Source organism: Littorina saxatilis, linkage group LG2 (genome assembly GCF_037325665.1).
Source record: "Littorina saxatilis isolate snail1 linkage group LG2, US_GU_Lsax_2.0, whole genome shotgun sequence".
In the NCBI taxonomy this organism is placed as follows: Eukaryota; Metazoa; Mollusca; class Gastropoda; order Littorinimorpha; family Littorinidae; genus Littorina; species Littorina saxatilis.
Genome location: NC_090246.1, coordinates 68,947,384 through 68,965,390, shown reverse-complemented (window position 1 = coordinate 68,965,390; position 18,007 = coordinate 68,947,384). Strand labels below are relative to the sequence as shown.

General features: G+C 42.1%; 1 protein-coding gene across 1 annotated transcript in view; it reads right to left on the bottom strand.

Annotated features, from left to right (window-relative positions):
• LOC138953883 (cadherin EGF LAG seven-pass G-type receptor 1-like) overlaps positions 1–13,514 on the bottom strand; it is a 78,490-nt gene extending 64,976 nt beyond the window's left edge. The window contains exons 1-10 of the mRNA XM_070325848.1: positions 13,463–13,514; positions 12,690–12,830; positions 6,606–6,905; positions 6,162–6,311; positions 5,401–5,568; positions 3,437–3,511; positions 2,910–3,035; positions 2,026–2,135; positions 1,446–1,595; positions 714–815 (exon numbers count right to left, since the gene is read on the bottom strand). Coding sequence (XP_070181949.1) covers positions 714–815; positions 1,446–1,595; positions 2,026–2,135; positions 2,910–3,035; positions 3,437–3,511; positions 5,401–5,568; positions 6,162–6,311; positions 6,606–6,905; positions 12,690–12,830; positions 13,463–13,514 — 1,374 coding nt within the window. The remainder of the gene's footprint in view (positions 1–713; positions 816–1,445; positions 1,596–2,025; positions 2,136–2,909; positions 3,036–3,436; positions 3,512–5,400; positions 5,569–6,161; positions 6,312–6,605; positions 6,906–12,689; positions 12,831–13,462) is intronic.
• Positions 13,515–18,007: the final 4,493 nt, after the last annotated feature.

Sequence of the window (18,007 nt, the reverse complement as noted above, 5' to 3'; positions counted from 1 at the left end):
GTTTGCTCTGATTGGTAAAATTTCCGTCGTTCTATGTCTGTGTCATAGAAATTAGAACACGCGCTATTCTTCTGCAAATAACGCTTCGCGATCATAGCACGACGCGGTGCGCCGTTTTGAGCATAAGTCAAATGTGGACAGGGTCGGCCGGGAGTGTCTGGACGGGCCTTTATGCTCAAAACGGCGCACCGTGTCGTGCTATGATCGCGAAGCGTGATTTGCAGAAGAATAGCGCGTGTTCTAATTTCTATGACACAGACATAGAACGACGGAAATTTTACCAATCAGAGCAAACCAGAGCGATGACGTCAGCTGCTCGCGGCGCGGCAGTCGAATGCAACTGAACCTTCTTGTCAGCTGACCCGCTCCACTGATACCGCGTTGTGAAAAGAATCGTCGATGTGTGGCCACTCGGCAAATCCCGCGCGACGCACAAAACGGCCTGCGGCGCATAGAGCGTAAAACGGCGGCCAAGTCTGGACAGGGCTTAATGACCAAATGTTATTCTACGCATTTGATATATCTATAAATCTATAAACAACAACACAAAGTGTACATTACTTTTCAGAAGCCAATATTCACTTTTGTTTCGATTTGTGTCGGAAAAGCATCTGTCGTACTGTAGACAATCATATTACCCTTCCCCCACACGGTTTGATCTTCATTATTTAATTAACGTGAACAGATATAGTCCAAAAAAAACGTATGCTCACCTCGCAGAACGTAATGGTTTGGTTGAAGGTGGGGTACACCTCTTGTGCACGTGCATACCGCTGGCCGTGTACACTCCACGACACTGTCTGCGGTTTCTGGTTCTATTTGGAAACAGAAAGCGAAGAGATGCAAATTCGAGCAGGTGGCCAATTTCAGCATGAACAAACTCAGATCGGGCCAGAGATGTACAATGTTAATAACAAAACAAATCGGCAGTTTCAGATATCAACACATTCAAGTGTTTTCAAGCATTCAAGTAATTTGTAGAATGATTCTGAGCACAGCAACACGTGTTTTGGGGTACAAAACCATCATGATTTGTTAAATGCATTTGACACATCCCTATACCGTTTACTTTGGTGATGTCGTACATCTCGTTGTACATCAAACAAACGTAAAGTGTATCACCAAGGCACATCATACAAAGTTCACATTCTTGTTTGGACCACTTTTTGGTTGTATATGTGTAAGCAATAAGAGGGATCCTGCCAAAAATTATATTTTCCATTTATGCACGTAATAAAAACTCTTCTTTTTTGGGGGGGTTCTGGTTTTCATTTGTTTGTGTGTGTGTGTTCTTGTGTGTTTGTTTTTTAATTTAATTTATTTATGGGTTTTTGAGTGTGCATTATATTTTTTTTTACTGCGATGTAAATCTTTTTTTCTTCTCTTTTTGAACTCTGGTGTTGTTGTCTTCCTAATCCCTTGCTTTTTTGCATTACTTGGATTACCTGTGTTTCTACCAAGATAGACAGAAGGTCTATAACAGTGGCAATGTCTATGGGGTTGACATATGTGTATTCCTCCGTGTGGTTCAGCAGTCTTTCAGACATTCTCAGCACGTGCGTCTGATCCAAGGAGCCGTCTGTCAGCTTCTGAAACTGCAAGTCGAAGAGAACGACATGAAAATAAGATATGGATAGACATAAATAGATATTTTTGTTATTGCCAGGTACGTTAGGAAAAAGAAAGCAGAGGCAATCAATTTGTCTATAAGGACAATGTCTGCTCGCAAAACGAATGTATTTTCGCAAAACAAACAGAAAGAGAGAGAGAGAGAGAGAGAGAGAGAGAGAGAGAGAGAGAGAGAGAGAGAGAGAGAGAGAGAGAGAGAGAGAGAGAGAGAGAGAGAGAGAAGAGAGAGAGAGGGGACAGAGAATTAGAACAATAACGAAAGAGAGAGAGAGGAGAGGGGGAGAGAAAGAAAGAGCGAGACTAGAGAGAGAGGGACAGAGAATTAGAGCGATAACGAGAGAGAGAGAGATGGAGGGGGGGGGGGGGGGGGGGGGGAGACGGAGGGGAAAGACTCACAATCATTTTCAAGTCCAACAGCTCATCAGAAATGCAGTCATCAATGTACGGCTCATCCCATATTCCGTCATTGTCGTTTGTTCGCAGCAAACACGACCTTGTTGCGTAGCCTATAACAAGAAGATGCAATATTACCACTATTTCCTAGCATATAAACACGTCATGTCCCAAATAGACACTAGTTCTGGGGACAAAAATATTAGGTTAACATAGCATACCACTCTTTTTTCATTCGAAGATTTCAGACGTTTATCCGTTATTTGAACAATACACATGATTTTTTTTTTTTTACAAAGAAAATGTGTGCAATCCTTGTGCCTAAAGTTACCAGATTATTTGACTTAGTTCTGTGACGATCGCCACGTAAGCTGACCTGGTGCTGCTGGTTGAGCATGAAGCTGCGATCAAATTCCCAGACACTCAACGAGCCAACCAAGTAACCATTAAAGAAACAACCCAGGAGGCAACGAACCAAGCAACTAGCCAGCGAATTAAGCAAGAATAATCACCTAGCCATTAATCTATCCACAACGGGAAGGACACATAATCACGCGCGCACACACATACACACACACACACACACACACACACACACACACACACACACACACGCACGCACACAACACACACGCACACACACACACACACACACACAATCACACGCACACACATACACATACACACACATACACACACACGCACGCATTCTCACACGCACGCACACACATGCATTCTCACACGCACGCACACACACACACACACACACACACACACACACACACACACACAGACACACACACACGTGCGCACACACACACATATACACACATACACACATACACACACATACACACATACACAAACACACGCACGCACGTTCTTACTTTGCACTAGAGTGACGTTTTCTTCTAGCTCCTTTTCAAAACCAGGGCATTCCACGCTGACGTTTTGGGCGGCTGGCTGACGTCGCCACAAAATGTTCTCGTTGATCTCCTCGTTGCACTGAGCACCTTTGAAAAAAAATACAATTTGTAATCACAACATGATCATAATTATGTTGCACATATGGACAGCTTCTTTAAAAACCCAAGAGACTTTTGAAACCCTTTACGCCTAATGTCACAGAATGGTTTGCATAACAAGAGTCTTACAGAGAAAATTAATGTCCTGAGCAACAACTCTTTCTTATAAAGTCGCTTGTTCATTTCAATGTTTGATATTTTCTGAGAATCTCAGGTGCCATGCGATTGTTTCCGCATAGGTCTCTCTTTTGCACATGTCTTTCGCATTTTGAGAGCTTACTTCTCTTTGTTTCTCAGATCTTTCTTACAATGAAAAGACACCAACTTTGACTAAGTGTAGGCATTACTGCGACTAGACGACAACTCATGCACATAATGCTGCAACTTACCTATCCTTTCACTGCAAGATTTGTCACATGTGATTCCTGCCTTCTTCTCGGTGAAGCAAGTAAAACTCTCGTGATCTGAAAATGTTAAACAAGATTAAAAAAAAGTCCACACAAAAAATGGTCATCCTTTTCTGTAATAAAGGTAATCGAACTTACCTTTTCTATTCCTGTTTGGATTAAAAACAATCTCAGGAAGCTGAAAAAAATATGAATACAGAAAAGAGCGCTTTTTCGTAACGCGCCATTCACTTCTGTGCTATACTGGCTTGTCAGTTTTTGTGCGTAAACGCGACAGAGCGACATGAAACTGACACAGCTATGGGGTATACATTAGTGAACAAAATGCGGTGCGGTCAATTTCACTCTGTGAGTTTGAAGGGTTGACTGAATGTAATAATATCGCTTCACGCGACTTGTTTTCCTTCTATCTCTCACTCTCTCTCACTCTCTCTCTCTCTCTCTCTCTCTCTCTCTCTCTCTTTTTATATTTAGTCAAGTTTTGACTAAATATTTTAACGTAGAGGGGGGAATCGAGACGAGGGTCGTGGTGTATGTGTGTGTGTGTGTCTGTCTGTCTGTGTGTGTGTGTGTGTGTGTGTGTGTGTGTGTGTGTGTCTGTCTGTCTGTGTGTGTGTGTAGAGCGATTCAGACTAAACTACTGGACCGATCTTTATGAAATTTGACATGAGAGTTCCTGGGTATGAAATCCCCGAACATTTTTTTCATTTTTTTGATAAATGTCTTTGATGACGTCATATCCGGCTTTTCGTGAAAGTTGAGGCGGCACTGTCACGCCCTCATTTTTCAACCAAATTGGTTGAAATTTTGGTCAAGTAATCTTCGACGAAGCCCGGACTTCGGTATTGCATTTCAGCTTGGTGGCTTAAAAATTAATTAATGACTTTGGTCATTAAAAATCTGAAAATTGTAAAAAAAAATAAACATTTATAAAACGATCCAAATTTACGTTTATCTTATTCTCCATCATTTGCTGATTCCAAAAACATATAAATATGTTATATTCGGATTAAAAACAAGCTCTGAAAATTAAATATATAAAAATTATTATCAAAATTAAATTGTCCAAATCAATTTAAAAACACTTTCATCGTATTCCTTGTCGGTTCCTGATTCCAAAAACATATAGATATGATATGTTTGGATTAAAAACACGCTCAGAAAGTTAAAACAAAGAGAGGTACAGAAAAGCGTGCTATCCTTCTTAGCGCAACTACTACCCCGCTCTTCTTGTCAATTTCACTGCCTTTGCCATGAGCGGTGGACTGACGATGCTACGAGTATACGGTCTTGCTGAAAAATGGCATTGCGTTCAGTTTCATTCTGTGAGTTCGACAGCTACTTGACTAAATATTGTATTTTCGCCTTACGCGACTTTTTTTTTTTTGTGATTTGAATCGTAAATATACCCAATGACTGGCAAGGGCAACGGTTACTGAATCCAACAAGTCAAACGCCACTGCATTTTAAGTTTCCTACAAAGACTCCCGGTGTCACGAACTGAAACCTCTGCTGAACAATCCTTCTCATTGCGGTCAATGCGCATGCGCCAATCTTGGACTTAAAAATTGCGACCCTTTGACCGTACGAACCATGGGTTAGGGTTAGGGTTAGGATTAGGATTAGGGTAAGGGTGAGGGTTAGGGTTAGGGTTAGTGTTAGGTTGTTCACGACCTGATTAATCTCCCCATGTTAGCGCATGCGTATTGACCGCAATGAGAAGGATTGTTCAGGCAGAGTTTTCAGTTCGTGACACCGGGCTGAGGTGCACGAAGCGAAACTGGGTGCCACCCGACTGGGTCGCATCAAGCCGTGGGGTCTGATTGGTTGAAATCAACAAATCTCAATTTCAACCAATCCGACCGTGTGGCTGCGTACCACCCGTTTGGTGGCACCCAGCTTCGCGTCGTGCACCTCAGCCCATGGAAATGCTGGCCGGAACTTACCGAAGATTCCCGAAGGCCACCTCATCTTGATGGGCCCTCGTGTACCTGCCCTAAACTCCACCCACTGCACGGCGTTGCCGCAGTACTGGAAGGTGCAGCTGGAGGCCAGGTAGGACACCTCTTTGGGCGGCAGGATGAAGTTCCACACGTTGAAGTGGGACAGGTCGCCTGTACAATGATAAAACAAAATTGTGATTAATAGACCAACGTATTTGCAAGTATGCATCTGTCTTATCAGCATTGGTTTACGCGACGGTTCAAGCTCGTAACTGTACGCTTGCAGTCTGTGTGACTTTGCTTAAATGACCTTTGCACGGAGAACTGTTTCTCAGAACATCTTTACACGATTATGAAAGTTTTCAGTAGCAATCAAAAACTAACTGTAGAATCATATTGACAAACGACAAAGCCAAAAATGGTTGCAGCATTTCTCAAGGTTTTGAGGGTTCTGCGTTTGTAAAAGTCTGAATGAATGTGTGACGGATTGGTGGTGATTTAAATCATACTTCTGCAAATACATCACAAAGAAAGGTAAACATTGTGCTGCACTTTCTCCCTGAAGTGTACAAAACATAAAACCAAAGATTTTGTATTCAAACAATCTAAACAAAATGTCTACGTGCTGTGTTGCTCAAAGGGAAGAAGCACAAAAACGTACCTGTATTCAAACAAAAGCACAAAATGTCTACGTTTTGCTGCCATCAAAAGGAAGCATAATTATAAAACGTTCATATTTCTGCAACCCGTAAATCTCAGTTTACCTTCCAAGGCGTATGTTAGATCAAAGGTGTCTCCGGGACGCGAAGACTGGCCAAGGACAAACTCTCCACCTGACGGTATCTTGCGCTGATTGCCCTGCAAGGTACCCTGGTCCTCCCGCACCCCATTCTTGAACAGTTGCCATCGGCCGTCTGAAATAGGTATGGGTCTGCTCTTAGTTCATGATGTTCAGGTCCTGTCTACGCTGGTACAATATGCTACCTCCGTGTCATGCTAGACTAGCTTTTTCGGGTGCTGTATACTACAAGATGTGGGCACTTGTCATTTGTATTGACAAACCGAGATCTTTGTTAAGAACTGTACAGTAACAATGCGAAGGACGCACAGTCCGTGAGAGAATGGATAGTTTTATACAATAATGTATTGGATTTATGTCAAAAGTCAAGATATTTGTCAAAACTTGACAACATTTAAAAAGAACTCACTCAGAGAAGACCAGCTCCAAGCAATATGGGTCAGCTCGTGGGGGATTAGGTCAGGCAAGGTGACCTTGCGCTGACCCCAGATCTCGAAGGTCAGCTTGGGTCCGCTCATGAACCTCATCACGTTGATGTGTTTGCCGGGCTTGTAGGACAGGACTGTGCCAGGGTGCTGCGGGTTGCTGACGTTCAGCCAGAAGGCCACAGTGAACTCCTCCAGAGGGGGGAAGGCTCGGCCCAACAGCAACGTGTAGCGAGGGGCTTCATCCTTGGCCGTGAACTCGAACCGGGAATCTATAGCTGAAGCTGAGAGAAAGAAGGGAACGGAGAATCAGGACAAGAAATAAAGACCGAAAGTATATGTATATATATATATGAACTAATTTTTGGACATGCCAAGAAAAAACAATACATATAACCCATAATTATATACGCACAAAGCAAATGGAAATTGTAGATACGAGCAGGTACGCGTAGCGAGGAGCCTCATCCGCGGCAGTGAAATCGAACCGGGAATCTATCGCTGAAGCTGAGAGACAGAGTGAGGAATAGAAACAGAATGTCAATACCTATAACAAATATTTTGTACGTTCAAAGCAAATTGAAATGCTAGACCTGAGCAGCAACGTGTAGCATGGAGTCTTATCCTTGGCCGTGAACTCGAACCAGGGATCTATGGCTGAGGCTGAGCGAAAGAAATCAACAGTTAGACTTATGGAACATATTGTGTACCCTTAAAGCAAATAGAAATGCGAGACCCGCTCTGCAACGTGTAGCATAGAGCCTCATCTTTGGCCGTAAAATCAGGAATCTATTGCTGAAGCTGAGAGAAAGAGTGAGAGATCCAACAAATTAATAGCAATAAACATAAAATAATGTGTACGCACAAAACAAATTGAATTGCATTTTGGTGTACTGAAAAAGCAAATTGAAATGCGATATCCGAGCAGCCCTTGTAGCGAAGAGCTTCATCCTTGGCCGTGAACTCGAACCAGAATCGATGGCTGAGGCTGAGCGAAAGGGCGGGAGACAAACATATGAACAGTTAGACTTATGGAACATATTGTGTACCCTTAAAGCAAATAGAAATGCGAAACCCGCTCTGCAACGTGTAGAATAGAGCCTCATTCTTGGCCGTAAACTCGATCCAGGAATCTATTGCTGAAGCTGAGAGAAAGAGTGAGAGATCAAAAATAGCAATAACCATAAAATATTGTGTACGCACAAAGCAAATTGAAATGAATTTTTTTTGTACTGAAAAAACAAATTAAAATGCGATTTCCGAGCAGCTCGTGTAGCGAGGGGCTTCATCCTTGGCCGTAAATTCGAACCAGGAATATATTGCTGAAGCTCAGAGAAAGAGCAACAGACATAACAATCTCAATACATTTAATATACTTTGTGAGCACAAAGCAAATTGGAAATGTGAAACCCGAGCAGCCCATGTAGCGAAGGGCTTCATCCTTGGCTGTGAACTCGAACCAGAATCGATGGCTGAGGCTGAGCGAAAGGGCGAGAGATAAACATATCAACAGTTAGAATCATAGAACATATTTTGTAAACAAGAATCGGGAATCTATAGCTGAAGCTGAGAGAAAGAGTGAGGGAAAGAAAAATATGTCGATAAATAAAACATATTGTTTACGCACAAAGCAACTTGAAATGCTAGACATGAGCAGAAACGCGTGGCAAGGGGCATCAGCCGTGGCCGTGACATCGAATCGGAAATCTATCGCTGAAGCTGAGAGAAAGAAGGGAAAGGATAATCCGAACGCGAAATAAAGACCGAGAGTAAAGGAAGTATATTTTTCGGTATGCCAAGAAAATGAAAAAGCAAAACCATGGAATGATGACAAGGGCCAGGGGCATGGTTCTTGTCCGTATGACATAGTTTTTGGTTGTTCAGTCGAACCGCAAGTCTATTTCTGATGAGATAAACAGCGGAAGGGAAAATCAGTAAACAAAACAATTATATTGTTGGACATGCCAACAAAGTTGAAAGGCAAAACCCGAGTAGAAAATAATTGGGAGAGGCGTCATCCTTGGTCATGAGCTCAAAAATGAAAATGTATGGCTGAAGCTGAGGGTAAGAAAAGATTAAAGATCAGTAAAATATAAAGACACGCGAAGAAAGTTGAAAAGCAAAGTCCGAACAGAGAATAATAGTTAAGGGTATCTCCCTTGGCGCTGAACTACATGTAGAACCGGGAATCTATGGCTGAAGAAGCTAAGATCAAAAGAGTGAACGGAGAATTAGGGGCTTAGTAAATTTGATATACTGTGGACATGCGAAAAACATTGAAAAGCCAAACCCCGAGCAGAGCATAACACTGACTCAAACTATTTGTTTGCTATTATGTAAAGTCTGAACTTGCGAAAGCCTATCACGATAATTAGAAATAAAGCACACATTAACCACGAAGGGTAAGAGAAGGCCTCAAGTCAGCTTGTAAGAAAAGACCATAAACTGTGAAACCTTAAACTGAATGATATATGATATATACGAAAGAATACGTGCACAGGTTCAAGGAACAAAACAACATTTGCTTGTACAAGCTGAGCAGCCTACCGAGAAACAGAGAAGATATTAGGTTACGGAGAATGCACTATTCCGTATTCTTAACAATTAAAAGAAGGAGCGACACTGACATATGTGACACCTGCAAAGATAGTGTTTGCAGCCTTTGCCTCGTGTTGTAAACCCCAGCAGGCAATGACTATCTTGTATTTATGTATCTTCTTTTCTTCTCTCTTTTTTTAAATTTTTTTTTTTTATTATTTTTTTTTTTTTTACAAATGCCAGTATATAGCTATTCTGATGAACACGTGGGGGAATTCGGGGGCTGTGGTTGGATGGTCTCACACATCCCTTTTCAAAGCATAATGCTACGGAAGTCGGCCATTTTTGTCAATATCCAAAAGCATATTGGCAATAACAAAGACGCATGGTTCCGGTTTACCCATCTGTACCACACGATGTCGCCCTGATATGGCCCTTCGTGGTCGGCTGGGCGTTAAACAAACAAACAAACAAACAAACAAACAAACCACACGATGTTTCAATCGACAACAGTGCATACACTGACAACTTGAAATTCTTCTCGGGAATGTTTTTCAGCTTTACAAATGTCGATAGCATACCCTTTTCTGCTAACTTCCCGATGAAACAGGACTAAACCTATTATTTTCTGTCCCTAAACACCACAAAATGCCCTAAGTCGAAAGATGTAGTACAAACAGGGGAGTAAAACGGAACAGCCGTTTTTGTGTGCCTGTGTGAGCTCAGTTGCTGACTGACACAAACTTTCGCATTCGGCTTTTCTTATCTCGTAACTCCACACTAAATACCCCACTTCCCCTCTGAAGTATTGATGTACAACCCATGGCACTAACATTCATGTAGTCGTTTATAACTGAGGTTGACAAATTCGCTTCATGACGAGACAAGTATAAATGCCATTCACCCAAACTGAAAACTTCGCTGCCATCTGCTCGCGTTGTACGGATTAGCTGTTCTCTTCTCCTCCCCTTGTTGCATCCTAGTTCTTCAGTTGTTTCTAGTTTTCCGTTGATGTTGTGTTTTGGTCTTCTTCATAAGTAGTCTTGTTCAAAATTAAAAAACTCAAACTTCTTTTTGTTGTATACGAATGAACTAATAAAAAGCTGTTTAACAGCTGTGTTGTCAAATCGAGTTTTTTTCCAAAGTCAGTGTGGCGCCTGCGCAAAACTAATGCGCATAAGAAACGGCGTCTGCTATCAAAACCTGAGATCAACGCATCGACGCAAAAACTGTCATTTTGTAAGTTTGGAACAGCAAATCAAGGTCAGAACAGCTATATAATCGCTATTGTATTTTCAGCGTAGCAATAGGGTCCGATATTTAGACTCGAACAAGTATAATGCGACTCGTCTTCGACTCGTCGGCATTATACTGGTCTCGTCTAAATATCGGACCCTATTGCTACGCTGAAAACACAATAGCTGTTAATACTATAGACTTGGACTGTCCAAAGTCTAATCTACGCATACAAACTACCCACATTTACATAACACCTATATAAATTATCTTTACCCTCAGTACCCAGGGCAAAATGTGGGACCACGGTTCGATTTTGCTCATCCATGCGTTCACCCTGAGAGTCGACAACCTGATCATTAACTTTGTACTCAGGGCACGTTCTGTGGTAGGCATGGGCGGGCAAACTCCGAGGGTGATCTATGCACTCGGGTGGCAAACCTCAGAGCTGAAGTGACATCAGGTCATTGATAATTAACCTTGCCCACACACATGCACACCCGCCAATATCGAACCGAACGCCTTCTCTACGACAGATTCCTTATTGCTAGTGCGTGAGCAACATTCTGAGTGTTCCAAGGGGTTGATATTCACGCCGTGACCTTTGCGCTCAGGTAATGAGAATGTTACCAGCTACATGATTAAAGATTACGGATAACTAACCGCATATTTTTTCCAGACAATGACAGCTGAAAGTTGTCTACCTATACATCTTAATGATTCAGTAGATGCCCGGGCCACACTCACAGCCGTAGCGATCGAACCAGTCAGCAAAAATGCATGTTTTAAATTGTATTACATTCTGCCAGCACAGTATCATTTTCTATATCATTTTTAGGACAAGGAACGTCACTGTAGGGTGCATGTTTGCAAGTAAATCTTCTAAAAATTTACATATAAGAATTTGCAAATTTCATAATCTATGTGGATTTTTAAAATTCTATGGATTACGATATGCAGTAACTTTAAACGTGTCTCCCAACACATGAACATCTTGGTGTTCCAGTCGAAGCCAAGGCAACTCTCACAGCCGTAGCCACCGAGCCAGCCACTAAGATTGTAACTGTATCTGTTAAAATTAACGAGACACTCTTTTTCTCTATTTCCTCTTTGCAGACTACAAAGGATAACGGTTTGCAGAAACTTCAAAAGTGTGTCTAATAACACATGCACGTCTTGGTGTTCGAGTGGAGGCCAGGGCCACACTCACAGACGTAGCCACCAAGCCAGTTACAAAGATTGTATGTGTTAAAGTTAACAAGACTCAACTTCATGCACTACCTGCAATACTTCGTGTACTAGGCCACATTCACAGCCGTCGCCGTTAGATGAGCAAACTGAAATATGAAAGGGAATCGATGTTTTTTTCCAAACCGCACTTACTTCCAAGGCTACCAAGGTTAGCTAAGGTGGTAGAGCACTAGACTTGTGATCCTAGGGTCACGGGTTCGAATCCAGGTCGGGATGGACAAGGGTCAACTTTATGTGCAGACTCAGAGACGGTATCTATGCCCCAGCCCCGATTCGCCACTGTGGCACGTAAAAGACCCCGGTCATTCTGTCATAAGTGCAGATGGCTGATTACACCTACACACCCATACACCTTGGTAGCGCGACCCTTTTTTACTACTATCTTTTCACTGGAAGTAAGCGACCCTAATTCCCCAGCATCGGGATGATAGAATACGAATACGAATACTTTATTATCTCATACAGAGAAATTTCAGTGTGGTGCACATTAAAAGACAAAACAAATAATAAGACAACAGATAAAAATACCATACGAAGCATACTACACTCGCGCACGCATATATACACTAACAGGAATAGTAAATCAAATCAAATTAAATTAAATGAAGTCAATAAAGGCTTCTGTGTTCTCAACAGCATATCAACTTACACATGCACATCTGGGTTTTCCACTGGAGATTGGGGCCACATCCACAGTCGTAGCCGTTGGATGAGCAAACTCAAATATGTTTAGTAAGAAAATCGATGTTTTTCTAGACCACACTTACTACCAAGGCTACTAAGCCAAGAAGACCTACTGTATTCTCAATTGCATGTCCACTTACGCATGCACATCTTGGTGTTCCAATGAAGCTTTGGCCACACTCACAGCCGTAGCCGTTAGATGAGCAAACTCTGAAAAAAACATATTCCCTTACATATTATGTAAGGGAATATGTTTTTTTCAGACCACACTTATTTCCAAGGCTACCAAGCCAAGAAGGGCTACTTGCTTCCAAGGCTACCAAACAAGAAGCGATACTGTATTCAACATATCAACTCACACATGCACATCTTGGTGTTCCAGTGGAAGCCGGGGCCACACTCACAGCCGTAGCCATCAGGGTGATCTATGCACTCGGGAAGTGTGTAGTAGCTCTCGTGACACTGGTTGTCGATCCGCTCGTCTTGCTGCTGGCTGCCCACTGATAGGAAGATGAATCACATAAATAAATCCATGATCTTTGTCAAAACTGCATGAGCTTTACAAGCTGTAAGCTTGGTGCATACGGAACTAACACAAGGCATGCCTTGTTTTGTGTAGCATGCATGTTGGTTCGTAAATACTCACTTTCAATATGCATCAAAAGTTAAAATATGCGTTGTTGGGGATCAATCTTTATACATTGTTGTACATCTTTAAAAGCAGGTGGTAGGAAAATCGAGATTCTACACAACTGTCGGCAACCCTGTATGTATAGTTGTACATTTCATATTCCATTATCTTTCATATAAAAAAATATTAGAAACAAGCAAACTCAATTTTAAAACTATTTCACATGCGTCAAACCCATATCTGAGGAGAACATGGCGCTATTTTAACATGTGCTTTACACATTGTTTATCAGTTATATGCCGAAATCCAAATCTCAGATAGCAAACAGAAACAAATTGATCCCTGAAGTATGTTTGAACAAACTAGAAAAAGAAACAAATAAAGAAACAGACAAAGACGCAAAGAAACAAACAAACAAAACAAACAAAGAAACAAACAAACAAACAAACAAACAAACAATCCATTAACTTAACACAATCAGATTGTAAAACATTAACGTACCTGTACTCAGCTGGCATACAAAGACCAGCAAACATACACAGGAGATGCCCATGGTGCGCATCATAGAACTATCGATCACACCCAAGGTATCAGTTCAGTATCAGCTGCTCATGACAGGCTGGAACAGCAGACAAGAACCAATGTTTCCTTGCCTGATGTAAGATTCCATTCTTCTATTCTGCTGAAGTAAGCACTACCACCGTGCGAGAGCAATCTAATTCACCCCCTGGAGTCCGTGAGCTGAGGGCAAAATGCTGTTTCCACAATGTACAGGTCGTATAATATGCCAGCTACCCAGAGTAAAGGAGTTCAGGTTTTATTCTCTTGTTTGTTTAAACCTCACATAAAGGCAGGTTATCACAGCAATTATATTGACTCACAAGTGCAAAGTCATGTATTTGATTGTTACTGAACTTTATTTCTCCATAAAAATGGTCTGATTAGACAGCTATGTTCCAGAGTTTACGATAGCAAAACAGTTCTTCAGACTTTTCAATTTCACTCCAACAAATGTTTGCTTTTCACCGTTTGACATAAAGGAATACTGGATCGTGCACGCACATTCCCAAGACGCTTAACCAGATTTAGTCAATTATAACACACAAGTGCTCCAAATGTCTAGCAATCGATATGTGTTTATCTCCGTTGTGTCCATTCTGAACATTCCCATCGTTTTAAACTTCAGACATGTATTGCTGTATTCGACGCGTTCATACTAAAGCACCAGGACCCACACTTTGGTACGATGTCTCTTCTTGTCAATCAGAGGCAGCATAATCCTCCATCATCAAAGCCTCTTCACAGCCACCGCTGTCGTCCAGTCCAAGGATTGGGACTACTCTGGCGGGATGATGGAGCTGACCAACTGCCCGCTGTCCACTAATGGTCAAGCCATTGGCGAGATCTGTCAAACTGGTGGTAGGAAAATTGGCCTTCTGTCTGGTGACTGATCCGTCTGACTGTGGCGCGATCCTGGGCAATGATTGTCTGGAATCTGTCGTTCTGCGGTGCCACGATGGCCTAGTGGTTTGAGAATGTTCACAAAGGTTAAATGGAAGAATGAATAGTGGTGGCTTTTATAGGTTCAGTTTTCTGAATGTTCGGTAAAGCCTTAAATCTTGTGGGAAAATCTGAATACAGAATTTCAAGTATTTGAAATGTGTGAAACACTCGATAAACTCTTTTGAAGTTTTGAACTTTTGTTGTTGGCTGGATTAACGTGTTTTGCGATCCACGATCTTGCTTTTATAATACTTGCAAATTGTTTTTAAATGGCTGGGATATCTGTCAAAGGTTAGATACACAATACAATGATAAATTGTGCTCTTGCATGATTTTGAAAGATCCGTCATGCATTTGAGCCATCAGCTATGGCCTGGCCTTCTATCCGTGAATAATCAAGCACAATATTAAAAATCACTGTGCGTGATCTCTGGTGCACCAAGAATTCAGCATTGATTGAAGGTTCAGGGAAATAAAAGCCGAGCAATAACAAAAACCAGACATATTTCTGCCACACCAGCGACCCTCGTTGCCCTGCAGGGTCTGCTGATTCTGAATGGTCCAATATCACGATATACAGCACACCAATAATCTCTCGGTTTGTGCAGACATCAGTCCCTAATGGCGCGGCAATAAGAGAGATCAGTCACACACGAGAAAGATTCCAAGGTTTTAGAGCTGGTCATCCCCGCACGCTATCAGACGCTCCTCCGTCGTCCATTAGGCGCGTGCGTGTGGATAAATCCTGGCTGGACGGTTCCGATGGTGGATCATTGGGAGCACCATGGCGTTCCGTTGCGTGACGTACATCGGACTCTCAGCTGGGAATCTGCAAGTAAAAAGAAGACACAATTGATTAGCATCCGATGTAGGAGTCACGGGAGGCGAACAGGGCAAATAATTAGTAGTTAACCCCGCACGCTGGATGTGTGGTCGTATGTCTCTCTCTCCCTCTCCCCCTCTCTCTCTCTCCCTCCCCCCCTCTCTCTCTCTCTCTCTCACCCCCCTGCTCCAACCTCCCAAGCAAAGAGTCTGAATATTTGGCTCTATCTCTTCCAAAAATTGTTGCAAGCACCGATTATTCTGCTTATTATTATTAGTATTATTATTATTTATAGTGCTGGCTGGGAAGGTCTTTGTATTTTAGTTTTATGTTCGTCAAAATATTGTTTTGTTGGCGTTATTTTCATGTTTTGTTTCTTTGGTTTTTTTGTTTAAGTTTATTTATTGCCATGCACATGCACAGCACACCCGCTTGATTTCTAATATGTATATTTCAAGCGGTGTCTGTCTGTTATCAACACGTGGCTTTGAAAGAAACTCCCAGCTTCAAAGGCTCACATACTGGGCAGGAACGTAACTCAGTCCGTAGCGCGCTGTCTCTATAACCAGTTCGTCGCAATCAGCGTGGGCTGGAATTCCAGATTCGCTGAGATTATCTAGTTCTTCAATGAGCAGGAGCTTCACGTTGTTGCGTCTCGAGTATTGCTCGTTTCTGTTTGAACGATCTGCCGCAAGCTTCGCATTTAACAATGCCACGTCGATCTGCCTTTGGATCTTTTCCTCTCTGCCTTTGCACTGTGTTAATTCTTCATTCAACGTGCCATGCTTTTGTTGAATGTCAAAGACCTCTCCCTCCAGTCTTTCAACCACCTTGTTTAACCTGTCTAACTTGTGATTCATGTTTACGTTCATTTCTGACAGAAGACTCATAATGTCCCCGGTTTGACGGCTCTTTCTCTTTCTCTTTCTCTTTCTCTTTCTCTTGTTCATTGCCCGACATATCTGACATGTCGCCGTCACCGTCACTATCGAAGAGTGCAGGCGCACTGCTGCCTTTTTCAGAGGGTACAGGCTCACTCGCCGCCCCTGCTTGTGACGAAGATGTCTTGTCAATGGGCTTTTTAAAAAAAATTGGTTATAGTCTTGGATCTCTTGGCTTTCTTACTGTCCGAAGGGGAAATACCTTGAAAGTTTGTGTTGTCTTGACCCGGTGATGAATCAGGCTGTCGACGTTTCACTGAGGAAGAGCGGCTTCTTTGCATGCTTCACTTCACTTCACACCCACTTCACACCCACTTTGCTGAGCACTCACAACAAAATGGCCGAACATCGGCACACAACACTCGTGAAGCACACACAGCGGTGACACCTAAAAACCAACGACTGCCACTTTCTTTTTGATTCTTGCCATCAGCCTGGACACATGAGGTGCATACGAATTTAGAAGCCTACATATCCAGGACAATGCATGCCCAAAAGGACTGTAAATATCGTCAAAGGTGCAGAGCACACGAAAAGACAACCGGCCTCTCTGACAAGTGGGAGATCACTCAAACACGAAGACACTCATGCATCATCTCTCGTCACTCATAATAATCGTATCTCGATACTTTGACGAGACAAGCCTGATGCTGGTGTGTCGAATAAGACTTATTCGAGTCAAAGTATCACACCTCACCTCAACGCACTACCCATACCTGTCCCAATATAGACCAGGAGGACGTTAAACTCGATTTAGCAGGCAGTCAGCACACACACTCAATAACCAAACTACCACACTAATGTAATTATACGATTTTTTTGCTTGAGTTCGTGTCCTCGTTGCATGTTGGTAATTGTTTCATGTCTTGTTATTTCAATACAATTATTTGTTTAAACCAATCCTTTGTCTACTTTGCTGTTTTTGTGCATTACCGACTTGACTTCCTGTTTGCTTTCAAGCACGTGTGATTCTATTTTACGAAGAACTTCCCAAGAACCTTGCCTGCAAGCACTATTCCGAGCGATCTCTATTGAACAGGCCTTTACGCCATTGTCATATTTTTATAATTCCTTTTAGTCGGTGTTAACAAAGCATCAACGATTTGGTCACTGATACAAACAGAAAAGGCTGATATCTTGAAACAGCAAATACAGCAAAGGAGTGACGTGTCCGACCAATTCAAAGATCGACAGATCGAGCTGCTAAAACATGTTTCGTTTTGTCAATAAATAAACGTTCCATAAATTACTCTTTTTTTATGTAGTAGTGGTTCTTTACCTTTCTCAGTTTGTCAAAGAGACCTTTGTTTCAAACAACCAGTTTTTCAAGATCCGGGTTCTCATTGATCCAAGACACAAAACTAAAGCAGAGCAAACAGAGCCACGTTCGTAGTTTTAAACGAGAAGAGCTAGCTAAATTTGTTTTTGCAAAAAAACAACCAGGATAAACAACTTCCTTTTGTCTGCAGATCGGACCCATTAAATAAGCATGTTTTGCTTCTGGATATATTATTTGCTTTGCAAGGACATTTGTAGACATAATTGACGAAATGCAATCGCGTGCCTTGCCGTGGAAAAAGACCCTGGCAGAACAACTTGGTGTTAGTTTTTCTTACTACACTATTGATTCAGGAAAGCAAGATAGTATTGGTACTGGACTGCCAAACCCTTAAATACACTCAGCCTTTCTTCTCTTTTCTTTATTTTTGTCAAAACATGTCGGGAGTTTTGTATGTTTGTCTTGCGTATTTTGCCTTTGGCTTTATGTATGCAACGGTG